Genomic DNA, 17,820 nt, shown 5'->3' on the forward strand with positions numbered 1-17,820 from the left:
TCTCCTCTACGAACTTAGCAAAAAGTCGCGGATTTATATGCACCTGCTTGAATCTGTATGGTGCATAGAAAGTGTTTATGCTTCAAATAAAGCTAAGCCCCCCCCCTCTTCTCTATCTCTCTGTCGCGCTCTCTAAAGCGGTAATGTAATCACTATGAGATGATTTCTCAGAATAGCAACAATGATAATGACTATGATGAGTAACGCGATTAATACATGGAGCAAAGGTGATGAATTACTCTCTAATTGCGATATCTCGCATGTTCAGCATAATTCAGCAAAGTCATCGTTCTCGAGCTTATCTCTTAGATTATATTCTTTGATGATATAAATGTAAATAAGTAATGTTAATTGTGTTAAACATGACCTTCTAAACACGTGTTTTCTGGCAAAAAGTTTCTTTGCTTATTATTTCAATCTTTAACGTGCAATTTTATATTAATCTCCTTTTCTTATTGATTCTAAATGTTTCTATTCAATCTTCTTACATCATTTAACAATTGATACTGCATTTAATTATTTTTACTGCAGTTAATAATTTTCACGTTTGTCTCTAATATGATCGATATTGTAAGAATTCCTAATTGGATCCTAAGTATCTAATGTGAATCTCCCTAAAGAGAAAGAGTTCTTTTTCGGATGATTTTAATATCTCTTAAGATCTTACGTAACTTTTGATCTTTAATCTACGAACCGGTTATAAATATCTACGTTCTGCATGTAATAAACCGCAGATTTGTGTTAGCATCCATGTTTACGGCCGGCATAAGACCAAGCTGGATTATCTGTCGTCTGCTTATATTAAATGTACGCAAGATATTGCGAATATGTAGTTTCACGTGCTGTAAATTGCATACGGTTTCTATGTAACTTGCTCAAATATCTTTTATACGTTCTTTGCACATAACGTTTATTTACATATACATCAAACAAAATGCAAATTATTCGAATCGTTAATTAATCGGCTAATTAATTGCAAGTATATTTTGGTCTTTAACGTAATCCTATCTTTAATTTATGCTGTCGCATTTTTTCAAATGCAATACAGTATTTCGAAACTATTGACAATTATATTTATTCTTTTTTTTTATGTTTTAAAAACTGTTGAGTTTTTGTTATTATTATACTTTGCAATTTTTCTTTTTTATAAAATTTCTTAAATTGAAAATTTCAGTTATGCAATTTGAATCATTAGCTTTCCAACGCGTACTTGTATTCTGCACACTGTATTAATCAATTTATACCTTGTAACTTCTCACTAGCCCCGTTTTACCGCGATGCAAATTTCTAGGCTGCCATCATTCCATGCGTAATATCGCATCGCATTCTAACGTAGCGTATTTGCATTTTCTAAATTTCGGAAGTTGCGCATTAATTCCTATCTTGTTCAGCGTCGTTGTTCATTGTCTTGATTGACATTGTAACTCGGATTTCACTAGACCGATCCATTTATTTGCAAATTTCACAAACTTAAAAAATTTATTTGTTATTCAGTTCTTCATTGAGCGTGCCTTCTCTTTTTCAACAGCAACTTTTGTCTCACAATCTTCGACTTTATTATTAACAGACCAACCGTATTTCTATGAACACGTGATAATCTTGAATAACGCGTCTACGTTTACGTAATTCCAAGATTGGCTCATATCTTTTTTCTATTGTTTTTTTTTAACCACAGATTAATCTGATCACGAACTTCGCTGACTTGTTATTACATAACAACGATATAACTCAAAAATTGGCATTTTTTAGTTATATGTAAGAAAAGAACAGATTTTTGGAATCCTTATTAAAAGCACAACATAATTGAACTTTTGAAAATGAAAAGAAAAATGAGAAAAGAAAATTTTTGCATCGCGAATCGTGAGTAAAAAAAATAATTGTTGCTAGGGATTCAATTTTATAATAAGTAAGAATTCAATACACTGAATGAAAAGCTCTATTTTTATTCTTTTATAATTACATACGCCAAAATCGCATTTAAAAATGATCTTAATGATTCAAATTTTTATGATTTAACAAACTCATTTATTTAAAAAATTTATTTTTTTTGTGTTATATTGTTATTATAACAAATGGCTACGAATTTTTTTTTTTTTTTATTGTATGTGCAATGATTCATAATGTTCATAAATCTTTTTATAACATTATCCTGTTATAATTTATGCAATATATTATATATGGCAGAACGTTTGTAATTCCTAAGCACAAAACAGAATGTTGCATAAATAGTGATTCTCAATAATTTATAGATAACAGTGTTATATATAATACTCTTGGACAATAAGATCATTATGTTAAAAATTATATTTTCAACAAAGTCGGAAGTGTTTTTAGGAAAAATGCGGCAGCTCTTCTCAACTTTCTAAAAATACCGAAACGGGAAACGTCACACCATCGATTCGCGTGTCGATCTATAGTCTCTGAAGCATGGTGCAGTGGTATTCCTGCCTTGTTCCTTTGGTCTTTTCGAGACTACTGAGGCCCTAAGTTCCTGAATAAAGTTTCGTATCCCGTGGAACGCCTTTATATCCGTCTTATATAGTCGCACGGTAGTCGATACGACGGTCGAGATTCCTCGCGTGGCACGACGCGGGGAAGAGCAACGGCGGCATGATAAGAAACAGACGGAATAAAGGGGGATAAAAAGTATCGAAAGAAGATAGAGGAGATCTCGTGGAATGTCGAGCTGGATGTTCGTCGCTCTGTTCTCCTTTCTCCTCTTTCTCTCTCTCTCTCTCTCTCTCTCTCTCTCTCTCTCTCTCTCTATTTTGTACCTCTTTTCCGTTCCCCTTCTTTGATCCTGCGGTTTTCCGGTCTTTTTGTAGCCTCCATTCTCTCCTTGAATGGAGAGAGGAGGGAGAGAAAGGGCTGGAGAGGGGAATGTGGAAAGAAGAAACGCGATGAAATGAACGACGTGGAAAAGAACGAGACAGCGGAGGAGGAGAGTATCTCTTGAAACCAGTTCGATCTATAACAGAGCCTTTGCATCGGACGTACGAAAAACGAGAACGAATGCGCTCTAGCTAGTCCATCGGCCATGAGTTATAGGCGAATCGAGCTACGGGATTCGAAACAACCGGCCGGCTTTATTGGGGCACGTACTGCATCAACTAACCCACAGAATTGACCGAAACTCGCACAGCCGAGCGAGTTAACGCATTGCGAATCGATTGTCAATAGTGTAATAGAATCGATTTCATTTTTTGCATCTTGCTTTAACACGATTCTAATTTCAGGCTAATTATATAAATTATTCAATGTTACATCTTCAGAGTTGTAACAAAGGATAAACTATTTAATCAATAAATAAAACTAGGCTCGTGTGTGCTAAACGCAAATTATGTTGGCAATAAGATTAAAAAAACCGAATGTTCTTTTCGAATTGAAAAAAACACAAGTATGTGCCTACGTAAGAATATTTGAATATATAATTTCCATCCAATTTGCTTGGTTTTTTTGGCCAAAATAAATTATTTAGTTGCGACACAAAATTCACTTTTTTGTAATTTAATATGCCGACTTAATGTAATTTAATATTATTGCATAAGTGATTATGACTTTGAAACATACTTTTTTATAGACACAACAGCTTTTATTTTTCGCTGATTTATCAAAACTATTTTATATTCTATGTTAGCTAATAATATAATTAATGAAAATTAACGCTCATATAAAGTAAGTCATAAAAAAAGAAATAGATATATTGTTTTTTATTGTTATAATTCTGAAAGATTAAATACTCAGTATTTACATAACTAGTTGGAAATTATAATTCTGTTAAAACAAAATACATATTTAAAGTATAATGATAAATATGATTGAAACACATCAACGAAACACTTTTCTTGTCAGTATATTCTTGCCATTTATTTTATTTGGTCATGTTAAAGATTGTGGGTAAAATTGCGTGTAAAAATGAAAACTTTGTATTACATTACGTTCTTGTTTGCATTAACGTTTATATAATTTTTTCCTGGAAAAACTGTAAATAATTAATTATTTTGTTTTACATTATTTTATTACATTATTTTATAATTTTATTATTTTATAAAATACCTTAATAAAAATTTTCGTAATAATTTCTTAAAGAAAACAGAAAGGTTTTTATAGTATTTGACGTGAAACGGTTTCCAAAAATGTGGTGAAATTTTCGTCCGGTTCCAGATGCAAAAGACGACAGGATACATTCCACAATTTTTCAGGATATTCAGGATCGTTTGCTTTTCGATAAGAACGGGCAACACTACAGTTTCTAAATACCAAAAAAATTTTTTAAGTAATGTGATATACTATTAATATTATTATATTTTAATTGTAAGTACAAAAATAATTTCATAGTATACAGTGTCCTTACGAGTAATAAAGTCCAGTCTCATTAGCTGTCTTTTCGTCAACTGAACAATATATTGTTGTTTGCGCACCTTGCACAACATTTTTAAAAAATAATGGTGCAATCCACGAAAAAATACGCAATACTATACTGTTGGTATCGCGTAATATTTCGGTCGTTACAGCACCAGGATGCAAAGAATATACATTTATTCCCTGAATATTTGCTTCTAAAAGATTAAATATTCGTGTAAGAGTTTATTTTCTGCTTTTTCTTGATTACGTAACAAATTATTTAAGATTGATTAGAGATGTTGAATATTAATTACATATAAATGTGATCTATCTTTGATCTATAACAGTGTGTGTGTGTGTTTATATGTATGTATGTATGTATATATATTATATATATATATATATATATATATATATATATATATTCTGTTTTTGCCATACCTTTTAATCGATGAGCGAGTGCCTTAGTGAACAGAATGTTAGCCAATTTGCTTTGTGCATAACTCTTAAATGGTGTGTAAGCTCTCTCTAAATTAATATCATCGAAATCTATGTCAACAACTATCATCGAATATTTTAATTATAATTGTACTTAAAATCCTGAATGTAATTAAAAAGATATTTTAATTTATTTTTAAAATTATAATTAACTTTACATACAAATATGTCCATGAGATGAGACATTGACAATTCTGCAATTGGGAGAAGACAATTTCATTTTTGGCAAAAGTAGAAGTGTCAAAAGGAAATGGCCTAGATGATTGACTTGTAGTGTTGTTTCGTTTCCATCTTCCGTCTGTTCGTATGTAAACCCAGCCATACCAGCATTATTTATAAGTATATGAATAGCTGCTTCGTTTGTTAGTAAATTTTTAGCGCAATCCCTCACACTCTTTAAACTACGTAGATCCAGAAAATAAATTGCAAGCTCACCTACATTGTTCTTATATTCATCTTTTGTCATCCTAAAAATAGCCATAAATTTATGTCACCCTATTTTCTTTAATATGCGAAAATTTAATTGAAGTAAATATAGTTTTATAATGAAAGGAAAATTAAAACAAACGGCAATTCATTTAGTTGATTCAACAAGTTTACGTTTTGAAAGTAAACTTACCATGAAGGTGGATTATTTTTTATATCGTCAACTGCTTTACGTGTTTTTTCCATATTTCTACAAGCTAGAATTACTCTAGCTCCTAAATGTGGACATTATTTATATTATATATACTTTTTGTTTACAGTATTGTAAACAAATTTTTTACAATTTTAAATGAAGTCACATAATAAAATAACCGAAGGAGCTTAACAGTCCAATAAAAAGATGAGTATATTTCTTAATAAAGTATACAAGCCCATCAATATATAAAAAAAAATACACAAAATTTCTATAACGAGTAATAGAGCGAAAATGTCAGCATTCAATTTATCGTTAAATTGCAATCATTAATTAATTATATTTAAATAAAAATTTAAATCACGGTACATAATATTTCTCTTATGAAATATTGTAATAATGACACGCAGATGTCTCTTCATTAATTCAAAAAATTCCGATTTTATTTATATTATATAGTATCTATTTAAATTTTAGAATTTAAATGATTATTTTAGCAATATCACCTCTCGCGTATAAATCTCGGGCAGTTTCCTTGCCGATACCAGCACTTGATCCTGTTATTACAACAGTTCGGCCGTCAAGCCGTGCTTTGCTCGTACACATTTTACTGAAGAACCACATTTTATGAGAGTAGCTTCTTTATCTGCAACGTTATCACTATGTGTTGCGTAGAGATGTATGGATGACCAGGGTTTACTCGTATGGATACAACTAACTCGTTCGTAGAAATTTATTGATGATGAAGACTCGTACAAAATGCAGAGAGAACTCGATCTCTTCTGTTCGTAACGTTTTCTAAATGAAGACTCGGCTTCTGTATTGCTAACGGATGCGCTGGAGACTCGGCTCTCAAATCAGTACTGATTCGCAGATAATTCGTATATGCACTCGTGAACGCAAGGAACGATCTGATCTCGCGGCGCCTTTCGACTATATATGCGGATCCGTGATCCTTGCGTGGGCCAATCGTCCCCTTTTTTGACGTCGCGTCGCGATTGGTTTACGACGGCCGATCGAGTCTCGATCTGTCGCGCTCGTTTGACGAAGGAGCACGCTATATTTTTCGACGGAACACTATGCAATTGACTGTTTCTACTAAATTCACTCACTGTCGGTTTCACTAAACGTTCTCTGTTCGATTTAGCTATGCACTTATTGCTGTGCGTTTATCGAATAATCGAACGCTTACGCATCATGCTTTTATATAGCCTTATTCTAACTTCTTTGTTATTTTACTCTTATGTAAACAATCTATATGGTTAGCAAAAGATGATGTGTAATTCAGAAGTGTATAAAAAATTTTGTATCCCTGATGCAAAGATAAGGATAGAGCCCCATTTGTTCATGAATTTAGCACGCTTTTCATAAATTAATCGTTTTTTGTAATAAATGACTTTCTCAGAATGTATATGTATATATTATTCGCAGCTAAATAAAAAAGAAGAACTGAAAATTTGTAGAGTCGTTTAGTACTCCTTTTTGTGTTTTTGTTACTGACTGCACAAGAATTTAAATAATATAATCTATATCCTAATTACTGATTATTAAATTAACATGTAACCATTGTCAAATTATCTTTATGAACATTATTTAGTTTTTAGTTATTATTATTAAGTAAATAGTACGCAAATGATTAAAAAATAATTGCATTCACTATATTTACGATTATATTTATTAGAAATGTTAATTTTATTTTTACCATTAATATTTTGATATTTTATCAAGATTTGAAATTATAACTTAAAATATTTTTATAGTTGGCAGAACTATAAGTATAAAATTATTATTACACTAGAACGTACAAATTGTAACAGTGTGCACGATTCACTTCGAACAAAAAATGTACTAATGTGTACAGTTTTGAATAGAGTGAGGTTATTTTTCCAATTTATGCCCATGCCTTATTCCTGATAATGATAGAAACTGCGTTTTCATCATTTTAATTTTCTTTATAGCTGCCGCGGTTAGTAACTATTTAATGAACTAAAAACACCAGTTTACATAGTCGACGAGTAGCCCTGGGGCTGAGTTAGGTGTGTAGTGTTGTGTCGACGATTACGACAATTGATAGACAACTTGTGTCGTCCTGTGCACGAAAGTGTCTGGGGAAATGGCAATTGAAAAGCATCCATTAATTATGCAACGTACTCGGGATCGTGTAAAAAATTACGGAAAAGTATCTTGATGCAAAGATAAGAATTATCTTTATCATACATAAACAGCTCCATCTGTTGAAAAAAACAGCATACATATATCATTTTTTCTTTAATAATTATGTTCTCAAGACGTATATGTACACTTTGCAGCAAATTAATTAAAAACTGAAAGTTTATAAAAGATTATAATAAAAAACACATCAATAAAACACTTTTTTGTCAATATATTCTCGCGCACATATTTTATTTGGTCGTGTTAAATACAGTGGACAAAACCACGTATAAAAATGAAGACTTTGTGTTACATTACGTTCTTACTTGTATTAGTATTTATAAAATCCTTCCTTGGGAAAACTGTTAATAATTTAATTATTTTGTTTTAATTAGATTATTTTATAATTTTATTATTTTATAAAATACCTTATTAAAAATTTTTGTAATAATTTCTTAAAAAATACAGAAATATTTTTATACTATTTGACGTGAAACTGTTTTTAAAAATGTGGTAAAATTTTCTTCCGGTTGCAGATGCAAAAGACGACAGGATACATTCCACATTTTTTCACGATATTCAGGATCGTTTGCTTTTCGAGAAGGATTGGCAACACTACAGTTTCTAATAACAAAAAAATTTTTGTTTTTTAATAACGTGATGTTCTATTAATCTAATTATATTCTAAATACAAAAATAATTTCGTATATAGTGTCCTTACGAATAATAAAGTCCAGTCTCATTAGCTGTCTTTTCGTCAACTGAACAATATATTGTTGTTTGCGCACCTTGCTTAACATTTTTAAAAAATAGTGGTGTAATCCATGAAAAAATAAAACGCAATACTATACTGTTGGTATCACGTAATATTTCGGACGCTATAATACCAGGATGCAAGGAATATACATTTATTCCCTGAATATTTGCTTCTAAAAGTTTAAATCTTCGTATAAGAGTTTATCTTCCGCTTTTTCTTCTCATTATGTAACAAATTATTTAAACTTGATTAGCGATTGTTAATTAATTAGCATGTATTAAATATAAATTATAAGTATATGATTTTAGATTTATAATAATATATATTCTGTTTTTGCTATACCTTTTAATCGATGAGCCAGTGCCTTAGTGAACAAAATGTTTGCCAATTTACTTTGAGCATAACTCTTAAATGGCGAATAAGCTCTCTCTAGGTTAATATCATCGAAATCTATGTCGACAACTAGTATCGAATATTTTTAGTATAATTGTGCTTTAAATCCTGAACGTAATTAAAAAAACAGTTTAATTTATTTTTAAAATTACAATTAACTTTACATACAAATATGTTCATGTGATGAGACGTTGACAATTCTGCAGTTGGGAGAAGACAATTTCATTTTTGGCAAAAGCAGAAGTGTTAAAAGGAAATGGCCTAGATGGTTGACTTGTAGTGTTATTTCATTTCCATCTTCCGTCTTTTTGTACGTAAACCCAATCATACCAGCATTATTTATAAGTATATGAATAGCTGCTTCGTTTGTTAGTAAATTTTTAGCGCAATCCCTCACACTCTTTAAACTACGTAGATCCAGAAAATAAATTGCAAGCTCACCTACATTGTTCTTATATTCATCTTTTGTCATCCTAAAAATAGCCATAAATTTATGTCACTTTATTTTCTTCAATATGCGAAAATTTAATTGAAGTAAATATAGTTTTATAATGAAAGGAAAATTAAAACAAACGGCAATTCATTTAGTTGATTCAACAAGTTTACGTTTTGAAAGTAAACTTACCATAAAGGTGGATTATTTTTTATATCGTCACCTGCTTCACGCGTTTTTTCAATATTTCTACAAGCTAGAATTACTCTAGCTCCTAAATGTGGACATTATTTATATTATTTATTTATACTTTTTGTTTACAGTATTGTAAAGAAATTTCCTAGAGTTATAAATGAAGCCATATAATCAAACAACCGAAGAAGTTTAACAGTCCAATAAAAAAAATGAATATAATATTTCTTAATAAAGTATATAAGCCTGTCAGTATAAAAACAAATAAAAATTTCTATAACGAGTAATAGAGCGAAGATGTCAGCACTCAATTAAATTGTGATTATTAATTAATTATGTTTAAATAAAAATCTAAATCACGTTACATAATTCTCTTATAAAATATTCTAATATGATTATGTAATAATGAGTCATTATTACATAATTATTAATGACACGCAGTTGTCTCTTCATTGATAAAAAATTCAGAATTTATTTATATCAAATAGTATTTATTTAAATTTTAGAATAATTCAAAGGATTATTTTATTTTAATCTATTGAATAATTTATAATATTACCTCTCGCGTATAAATCTCTGGCAGTTTCCTTGCCGATACCAGCACTTGATCCTATGTCTATTAAGCTAGCCCCCCCACCAGTGCAAAATGAATTTTTACATATTCTAAAATTAAGTGCTAATTAGGTGCTAATTTGGTGCTGAGGTGCGAAATTAAGTGCTCGCACCGTTTGGCAGATTTTTTTAAATATATTGGGGGGGGCTAGCTTAACGTTAAGCTAGCCCCCCCCCAAAAAAAAATTTATATTTGTAATGGAAATGAAGAAACAAATACACTAGAATTAAGTGCTAATTAGGTGCTCAAAGAAATTATAAAAATAATTTGAAAATATATAACAGAACTTCAAATGGTTGGTTCACAAGAGAAGTTATCTTAAAAAATTAGATGCTCGTATAAATATAGGACCAAAAAATTCCTTTTTCCATCACATTTAAAGATATCTAGTCGCCGAATTAGGTGCTCGTTCGGTTTGGCAGAAATTCGGACTTAAACATCGGTCGCGCCTATAGACTAACAAGAGAGAAGTCATGTTAAATAATTAGGTGCTCGTACAAATGCTAAATCTGAATTTCAAAGGTGAGGGGGGGGGGAAGTTCCACGAATTGAGTGAAATAGCCGACTATTAACAAGTTTACTGTATCGAGCCTCCTTATTCTTATCTACGGCTCGCTTGTTTGGCCTGACTTTTTTTGTAATGTATCGGCGCGGCGGACAATGTCAATAGTGCGACGCCGCGACAATAGACGAGTAAATACACGACAAAAAATTCAAGACCTAGCTCGCCAATGCGATGCATCCCGAATTTCACTGCGTCGTTACATTTTCGATTGTCAGTCGCTGTACACGCAGTGTAGAGATTAATTATTTAACATGACTTCTCTCTTGTGAGTGTATAGGCGCGACCGATGTTTAAGTCCGAATTTCTGCCAAACCGAACGAGCACCTAATTCGGCGACTAGATATCTTTAAATGTGATGGAAAAAGGAATTTTTTGGTCCTATATTTATACGAGCATCTAATTTTTTAAGATAACTTCTCTTGTGAACCAACCATTTGAAGTTCTGTTATATATTTTCAAATTATTTTTATAATTTCTTTGAGCACCTAATTAGCACTTAATTCTAGTGTATTTGTTTCTTCATTTCCATTACAAATATAAATTTTTTTTTGGGGGGGGGGGGCTAGCTTAACGTTAAGCTAGCCCCCCCCCAATATATTTAAAAAAATCTGCCAAACGGTGCGAGCACTTAATTTCGCACCTCAGCACCAAATTAGCACCTAATTAGCACTTAATTTTAGAATATGTAAAAATTCATTTTGCACTGGTGGGGGGGCTAGCTTAATAGACATCTTGATCCTGTTATTACAACAGTTCGGCTGTCAAGACGTGCTTTGCTTGTACACATTTTACTAAAGAACCACATTTTATGAGAGAAGCTTCTTTATCTGCAACGTTATCACTATGCAATTGACTATTTCTACCAAAATTCACTCAATGTGTGATATTACTGAACGTTCTCTATTCGATTAGCTAGGCACTTGTTTTCTATCGAATAATCGAATGCACGTGTATCACACTCTTATATAAACTGTCTACAAGGTTAGCAAAAGATAATGTGCAATTCAGGATCGTGTAAAAAAATTACGGATGAATAATGCAAAAATAAGAATCATTTTTATATGAACAGATCCATTTGCATTTATAAAGTTTTTACTGCATGTTTATAAAGAATCATAATAAAAAAACATTACTAAAACACATCAATAAAACATTTTTTTGTCAGTATATTTTCCCGCATATATTTTATTTGATCGTGTTAAATACAGTGAGCAAAACTGCGTATAAAAATGAAAACTGTGTTACATTATGTTCTTGCTTGCATTAGTATATATAATATCCTTTCTTGGAAAAACTGTAAATAATTTAATTATTTTATTTTAATTACGTTATTTTATAATTTTATTATTCTATAAAATACTTTATTAAAAATTTTTTGAATAATTTCTTAAAGTACACAAAATGATTTTTATTGTATTTGGCGTGAAACGGTTTCCAAAAATGTAGTGAAATTTTCTTCCGGTTCCAGTTGCAAAAGACGACAGGATACATTCCACAATTTTTCACGATATTCAGGATTGTTTGCTTTTCGAGAAGGAGTGGCAACGCTACAGTTTCTAAATACCAAAAGAAATTTTTAAATAATGTGATATTCTATTAATATTATTATATTCTAATTGTAAGTACAAAAATAATTTCATAGTATACAGTGTCCTTACGAGTAATAAAGTCCAGTCTCATTAGCTGCTTTTTCGTCAACTGAACAATATATTGTTGTTTGCGCACCTTGCACAGCATTTTTTAAAAATAATGGTACAATCCAAGCATAAAAAAGTCGAATTATTGAATTGCTAGAACGTGCTAGTTCGGTCCTTACAATACCAGGATGCAAAGAATATACATTTATTCCCTGTATATTTGCTTCTAAAAGTTTAAATTTTCGCGTAAGAGTTTATCTTTCGCTTTTTCTTCATTACGCAACAAGTCATTTAAGATCGATTAGAGATTGTTAAATATTAATTAGCATGTATTAAATATAAATGTGATGTATTTTAGGTCTATAACAATATATTTCTTTTTCTTGCTGTACCTTTTAATCGATGAGCGAGTGCCTTCGTGAACAGAATGTTCGCCAATTTACTTTGTCCGTAACTCATGTACGGCGAATAAGCTTTCTCTTGATTGATATCATCAAAATTAATGTCGGCCCCTATAATAGAATGTTTTATTACAATTGTACTTTAAGCGATAGTTTTAAACGTAGATAAATAACATTCTAAGTTATTTTCGAAATTACAATTAACTTTACGTACAAGTATGTACATTCGATGAGACATTGACAATTCTGCAATTGGGAGAAGACAATTTTATTTTTGGCAAAAGAAGAAGTGTTAAAAGAAAATGGCTTAGATGGTTGACTTGTAGTGTCGTTTCGTTTCCATCTTCCGTCTTTTCGTACGAAGATCCAGCCATACCAGCATTATTTATAAGTATATGAATAGCTGCTTCGTTTGTCAATAAGTTTTTAGCGCAATCCTTCACACTCTTTAAACTACGTAGATCCAGAAGATAAATTGCAAGCTCACCTACATTGTTCTTATATTCATCTTTTGTCATCCTAAAAATAGCCATAAATTTATGACCACATTATTTCCTTCAATATGCAAAAATTTTATTGAGATATATATAATTTTATAAGGAAAGGAAAATTTAAACGGTGATTCATTTCACTAATTCAATATGTTTACGTTTTAAAAGTAAACTTACCATGAAGGTGGGTTATTTTTTATATCGTCAATTGCTTTATTTGTCTTTTCCATATCTCTACAAGCTAGAATTACTCTAGCTCCTAAATGCGGACATTATTTATATTATTTATTTATACTTTTTGTTTACAGTATTGTAAAAAAATTTTTTAGAGTTTTAAATGAAGCCATATAAACAAATAACCGAAGAAGCTTAACAGTCCAATAAAAAATGAATATAATAAAGTATATTAGTCCGTCAATATAAAAGCAAATAAAAATTTCTGTAACGAATAATACAGCGAAGATGTCAGCACTCAATTCAACGTTAAATTGTCATTATTAATTATATTTAAATAAAAATCTAAATCACAAAACGTAATATTTCTCTTATGAAATATTCCAATGATTATGTAACAATGAAATACAGTTGTTTTTTTATTAATAAAAAATTTAGGTTTTATTTGTATCATATAGTTTCTATTTAAATTTCAGAAATTAGGATATTTGAAATGATTATTTCATTTTAGCAATATCACCTCTCGCGTATAAATCTCTGACAGTTTCCTTTCCGATACCACCACTTGATCCTGTTATTACAACAGTTCGGCCGTCAAGCCGTGCTTTGCTCGTACACATTTTACTGAAGAACCACATTTTATGAGAGAAGCTTCTTTATCTGCAACGTTATCACTATGCAATTGACTATTTCTACTAAAATTCACTCACTGTTGATTTCACTAAACGTTCTCTGTTCAATTTAGCTATGACTTATTGCTGTGCATTTATCGAATAGTCGGACGCTCATGCATCACCTTCTTATATAACCTTATTCTCATTTTCTTGTTATTTTACTCTTATATAAACTACCTACGAGGTTAACAAGAAATGGTGTGTCATTCAGGATCGTATATAAAATTGTGTAATCCTGATACAAAGATAAGGATAGGGCTCCCATCTGTTTATGAATTTACCATACTCATACGTTTTTCATAAATAAATTATTGTGCTTAATGAATGACTTTCTCAGGACGTATATATATCATTCTTAGCTAAATAAAAAAGATTGAAAGTTTGTAGAGTTTATCGCTGCTTTTTGTTTCTTTATTACTGACTGCACAACAATTTAAATGTCTATATTCTAAAATCTTTCTCTGAAAAAAATGCTGTAAATAATTTCATTATTTTGTTTTTATTACATTTTATAATTTTATTATTTTATAAAATACTTTATTAAAAATTTTTGTAATAATTTTTTAAAAAATACCGAAAGAATTTTATAGTATTTGACGTGAAACGGTTTCCAAAAATGTGGTGAAATTTTCTTCCGGTTCTAGATGCAAAAGACGACAGGATACGTTCCACAATTTTTCACGATATTCTATTCAATGTTAGAATTTAGGATAATTCAAATGATTATTTTAGCAATATCACCTCTCGCGTACAAATCTCGGGCAGTTTCCTTGCCGATACCAGCACTTGATCCTGTTATTACAACAGTTCGGCCGTCAAGCCGTGCTTTGCTCGTACACATTTTACTGAAGAACCACATTTTATGAGAGAAGCTTCTTTATCTGTAACGTTACCAATATGCAATTGATTAGTTCTACTAAAATTCACTCACTGTCGATTTCACTGAACGTTTTCTGTTCGATTTAGCTATGCACTTGTTGTTTATCGAATAATCGAACGCTCATACCTCACACTCTTATATAGCCTTATTTTCAACTGCTTCATATTTGTCTCTTAGATAAACTGCGAGGTTAGCAAAAGATGATGTGTAATTCAGGATCGTATAAAAAATTTCGTAACTCTGATGCAAAGATAAGGATAAGGTACCATCTGTTTATGAATTTAGTACACTTATACGCTTATCATAAATAAATTATTTTTCGTAATAAATGATTTTCTCAGGAGGTATATATATTATTCGCAGTTGAACAGAAAAAAAAACTAAAAATTTGTAAAGTCGTTTATCACTGCTTTTTACTTTTTTATTACTGATTACCCAAAAATTTAAATAATGTTTCTATTACTGATTATTAAATTATCAAGTAACCGTTGTTAAATTATCTTTATGCATATTATTTACTTTTTGTTATTATTAAATAAATAGTAAGCTAATGTTTAAAAAATAGTTGTATCCAGTATATTTATGATTGTATTTATTAGAAATGTTTATCTTATTTTTAGCATTAATATTTTGATATTTTATTAAGATTTTAAATTATCGTAACTTATAATATTTTCATAGTTGGTAGAACTACAAATATAAAATTATTACAAATATAAAATATTTTAGCAGTATTAACTATCAAAATAGATTAGCTATCCCAACTATAATTATTTTAATATACAATTATAATTGATTTTTTCTTCATTTTCTATATTCCGTTAAATTAAGAAATGTACCAGTTATGTTGAAGTTTGTTTCTTTTTTTACTTTTAATCAATATTTAGTACAAATAATATTTACAAATGAAAGCAGTAATTAAGAATATGAATACAAAATATAAAATATACAAATATTGATATGTATTTCATGTAAAATTGTTTTGTAAATAATATACCGAGAGGAGTTTAATAATATCTAAATATGTTTTGTGCGACAATGATTAATGTTGTAAATTATTAAAATATGCTTGAACGTGCGGTTCATACATTGTTTGCAATATTTTCTAAACTTGGACTTCGTGATAAAGTTGCACTGAACTAGAAAGATGCAGAATTCGTCTATGTTTAAATGCAAAACTGCAAATTTAGATGCAGCTACGCGATCGATTTTCCGTGACGCATACACAAGTTTCTGATGACGGACGAAAATTTTTCGCTGTCAGAGCGAACCATCCGGTTACTATAAAGTTGAGAGCGTTCTTTTCAAACTCTTGCGTATCTTTCGTGAAAATTGGCTTCTGTCGCCACTAAGCTATCTACTTCTTTCTTTAGATTTGTCTTGAGACCTTTCAAGAAATTGTGCTGCTATATTTATTAAGTGCGAACAATTTCGACTTGGCAAAAATTTAATTATTTTACAATTCTATGTTTAAGTATACTTGTAATAGAAAACTATCTTTATCTTTGCATGGGGGTTCCGAAATTTTTTTATACGATCCTGAATTGCACGTTATCTGTTGTTAACCTTGTAAGCAGTTTATATAAGAGTGTAATGCATGAGAGTACAATTATTCGATGAACAACAAGTGTAGAGCTAAATCGAACCGAGAACGTTCAGTGAAATCGATAGTGAGTGAAGTTTAGTAGAAATAGTCTATTGCATGTTGGTAACGTTGCGGAAAAAGAAGCTTCTCTCATAAAATGTGGTTCTTCAGTAAAATGTGTACGAGTAAAGCACGTCTTGATGGCAAAACTGTCGTAATAACAGGATCTAGTGGTGGTCTTGGCAAAGAAACTGCCAGAGACTTATACGCTAGAGGTGATGTTGCTAAAATGATAATTTGAATTAGTCTAAATTCCTAAACTTAAATAGATACTGCATGGCATAAATAAAATCTGATTTTTTTATTAATCAAGAGACGATTATTGAATGTCATTGTTGCATAACTATATTAGAATATTTTATTAAAGAAATATTATCTATCTATAATTATTTATCGATGTCTATAATTATCTGTTGATAATATCGATGATATCTATAATCTTGTCTATAATTTACATGTATTCTTTTTTTTTAATAAAATTAATGTTTAATTTAATGTTTCTTAAATAATTAAGCACAGAGATCTTCGCTGTATTTCTCGTTATCAAATTTTGATTTGTTTTTATCAAGTTTGTATATTTTTATTGAAAAATGAAAATTTATTTTTGTATTAGATTATTAAACTTTTTTTGGTTATTGATGAAAATGACTTTTTTTAAGTTTTTTTCGATAGATAATTTGATAGACAAAAAGTATAAACATAAATATAAACGATGTCTACATTTAGGGGCTAGAGTGCTTTTAGCTTGTAGAGATATGGAAAAAACACGTGAAGCAGTTGACGATATAAAAAATAATCCACCTTCATGGTACGTTTACTTTCAAAACGTAAACTTGTTGAATCAGCTAAATAAATTACCGTTTGTTTTAATTTTCCTTTCTTTATAAATCTATATTTATCTCAATTAAATTTTCGCATGTTGAAGGAAATGATAATGTGACCTATAAATTTATGGCCATTTTTAGGATGACAAAGGATGAATATAAGAATAACGTAGGTGAACTTGTGATTTATTTGGTTGATCTACGTAGTTTAAAGAGCGTGAGAGATTGCGCTAAGAACTTATTAAAGAACGAAACAGCTATTCACATACTCATAAATAATGCCGGCGTGCTTGCGTATCCGTACGAAAAGACAGAGGATGGAAATCAAACGACACTACAAGTTAACCATCTAGGCCATTTCCTTTTAACACTTCTGCTTTTGCCAAAAATGAAATTGTCTTCTCCCAACTGCAGAATAGTCAATGTCTCATCACTCGCATATATTTGTATGTAAAGTTAATTATAATTTGAAAAATAAATTAAAATGTTTTTTTTAATTACATTTAAGATTTAAAGTACAATTATAATA

The 17,820-nt window shown here is 30.2% G+C and overlaps 3 protein-coding genes and 1 pseudogene across 12 annotated transcripts in view; 1 reads left to right on the top strand and 3 right to left on the bottom strand.

The window, feature by feature from the left end:
- The window catches only part of LOC105195613, a 270,526-nt gene that overhangs the window by 223,806 nt on the left and 28,900 nt on the right, over positions 1–17,820 (bottom strand).
- LOC105206052 (retinol dehydrogenase 12) lies at positions 2,084–14,942 on the bottom strand. Of its 5 annotated transcripts, none has more exons than XM_026134761.2 (9): positions 14,684–14,942; positions 13,902–14,119; positions 5,968–6,080; positions 5,462–5,543; positions 5,005–5,309; positions 4,786–4,905; positions 4,355–4,559; positions 4,057–4,252; positions 2,084–3,973 (listed from the first exon to the last, which is right to left on the bottom strand). In XM_026134761.2, the coding sequence occupies exons 2-8, from the start codon at positions 13,904–13,906 to the stop codon at positions 4,105–4,107; spliced, it is 978 nt and encodes a 325-aa protein (XP_025990546.1). In that variant the 5' UTR covers positions 13,907–14,119; positions 14,684–14,942; the 3' UTR covers positions 2,084–3,973; positions 4,057–4,104. The 5 variants fall into 5 exon arrangements, with proteins under 5 accessions (XP_025990546.1, XP_039304021.1, XP_039304020.1 ...); XM_039448087.1 differs by having other exon boundaries at positions 2,084–3,982; XM_039448086.1 differs by having other exon boundaries at positions 2,084–4,252.
- LOC105195814 lies at positions 7,833–11,607 on the bottom strand (annotated as a pseudogene).
- Positions 16,398–17,820, top strand: part of LOC105195607 (retinol dehydrogenase 12) — a 117,635-nt gene continuing 116,212 nt past the window's right edge. For 2 of the 6 annotated variants that reach the window (XR_005574516.1, XR_005574515.1), the window contains exon 1: positions 16,399–16,682. Coding sequence is in view for 4 of the 6 variants with exons in the window: in XM_039448084.1 (XP_039304018.1) it covers positions 16,565–16,682; positions 17,140–17,275; positions 17,433–17,737 (559 nt within the window). In the remaining 2 variants the exon portion in view is untranslated. Of the gene's footprint in view, positions 16,683–17,139; positions 17,276–17,432; positions 17,738–17,820 lie in introns of all 6 variants that reach the window. The other 4 variants (XM_039448084.1, XM_039448079.1, XM_039448082.1 and 1 more) reach the window with 4 other exon arrangements.

This window comes from Solenopsis invicta, chromosome 4, assembly GCF_016802725.1.
Source record: "Solenopsis invicta isolate M01_SB chromosome 4, UNIL_Sinv_3.0, whole genome shotgun sequence".
Taxonomy (NCBI): Eukaryota; Metazoa; Arthropoda; class Insecta; order Hymenoptera; family Formicidae; genus Solenopsis; species Solenopsis invicta.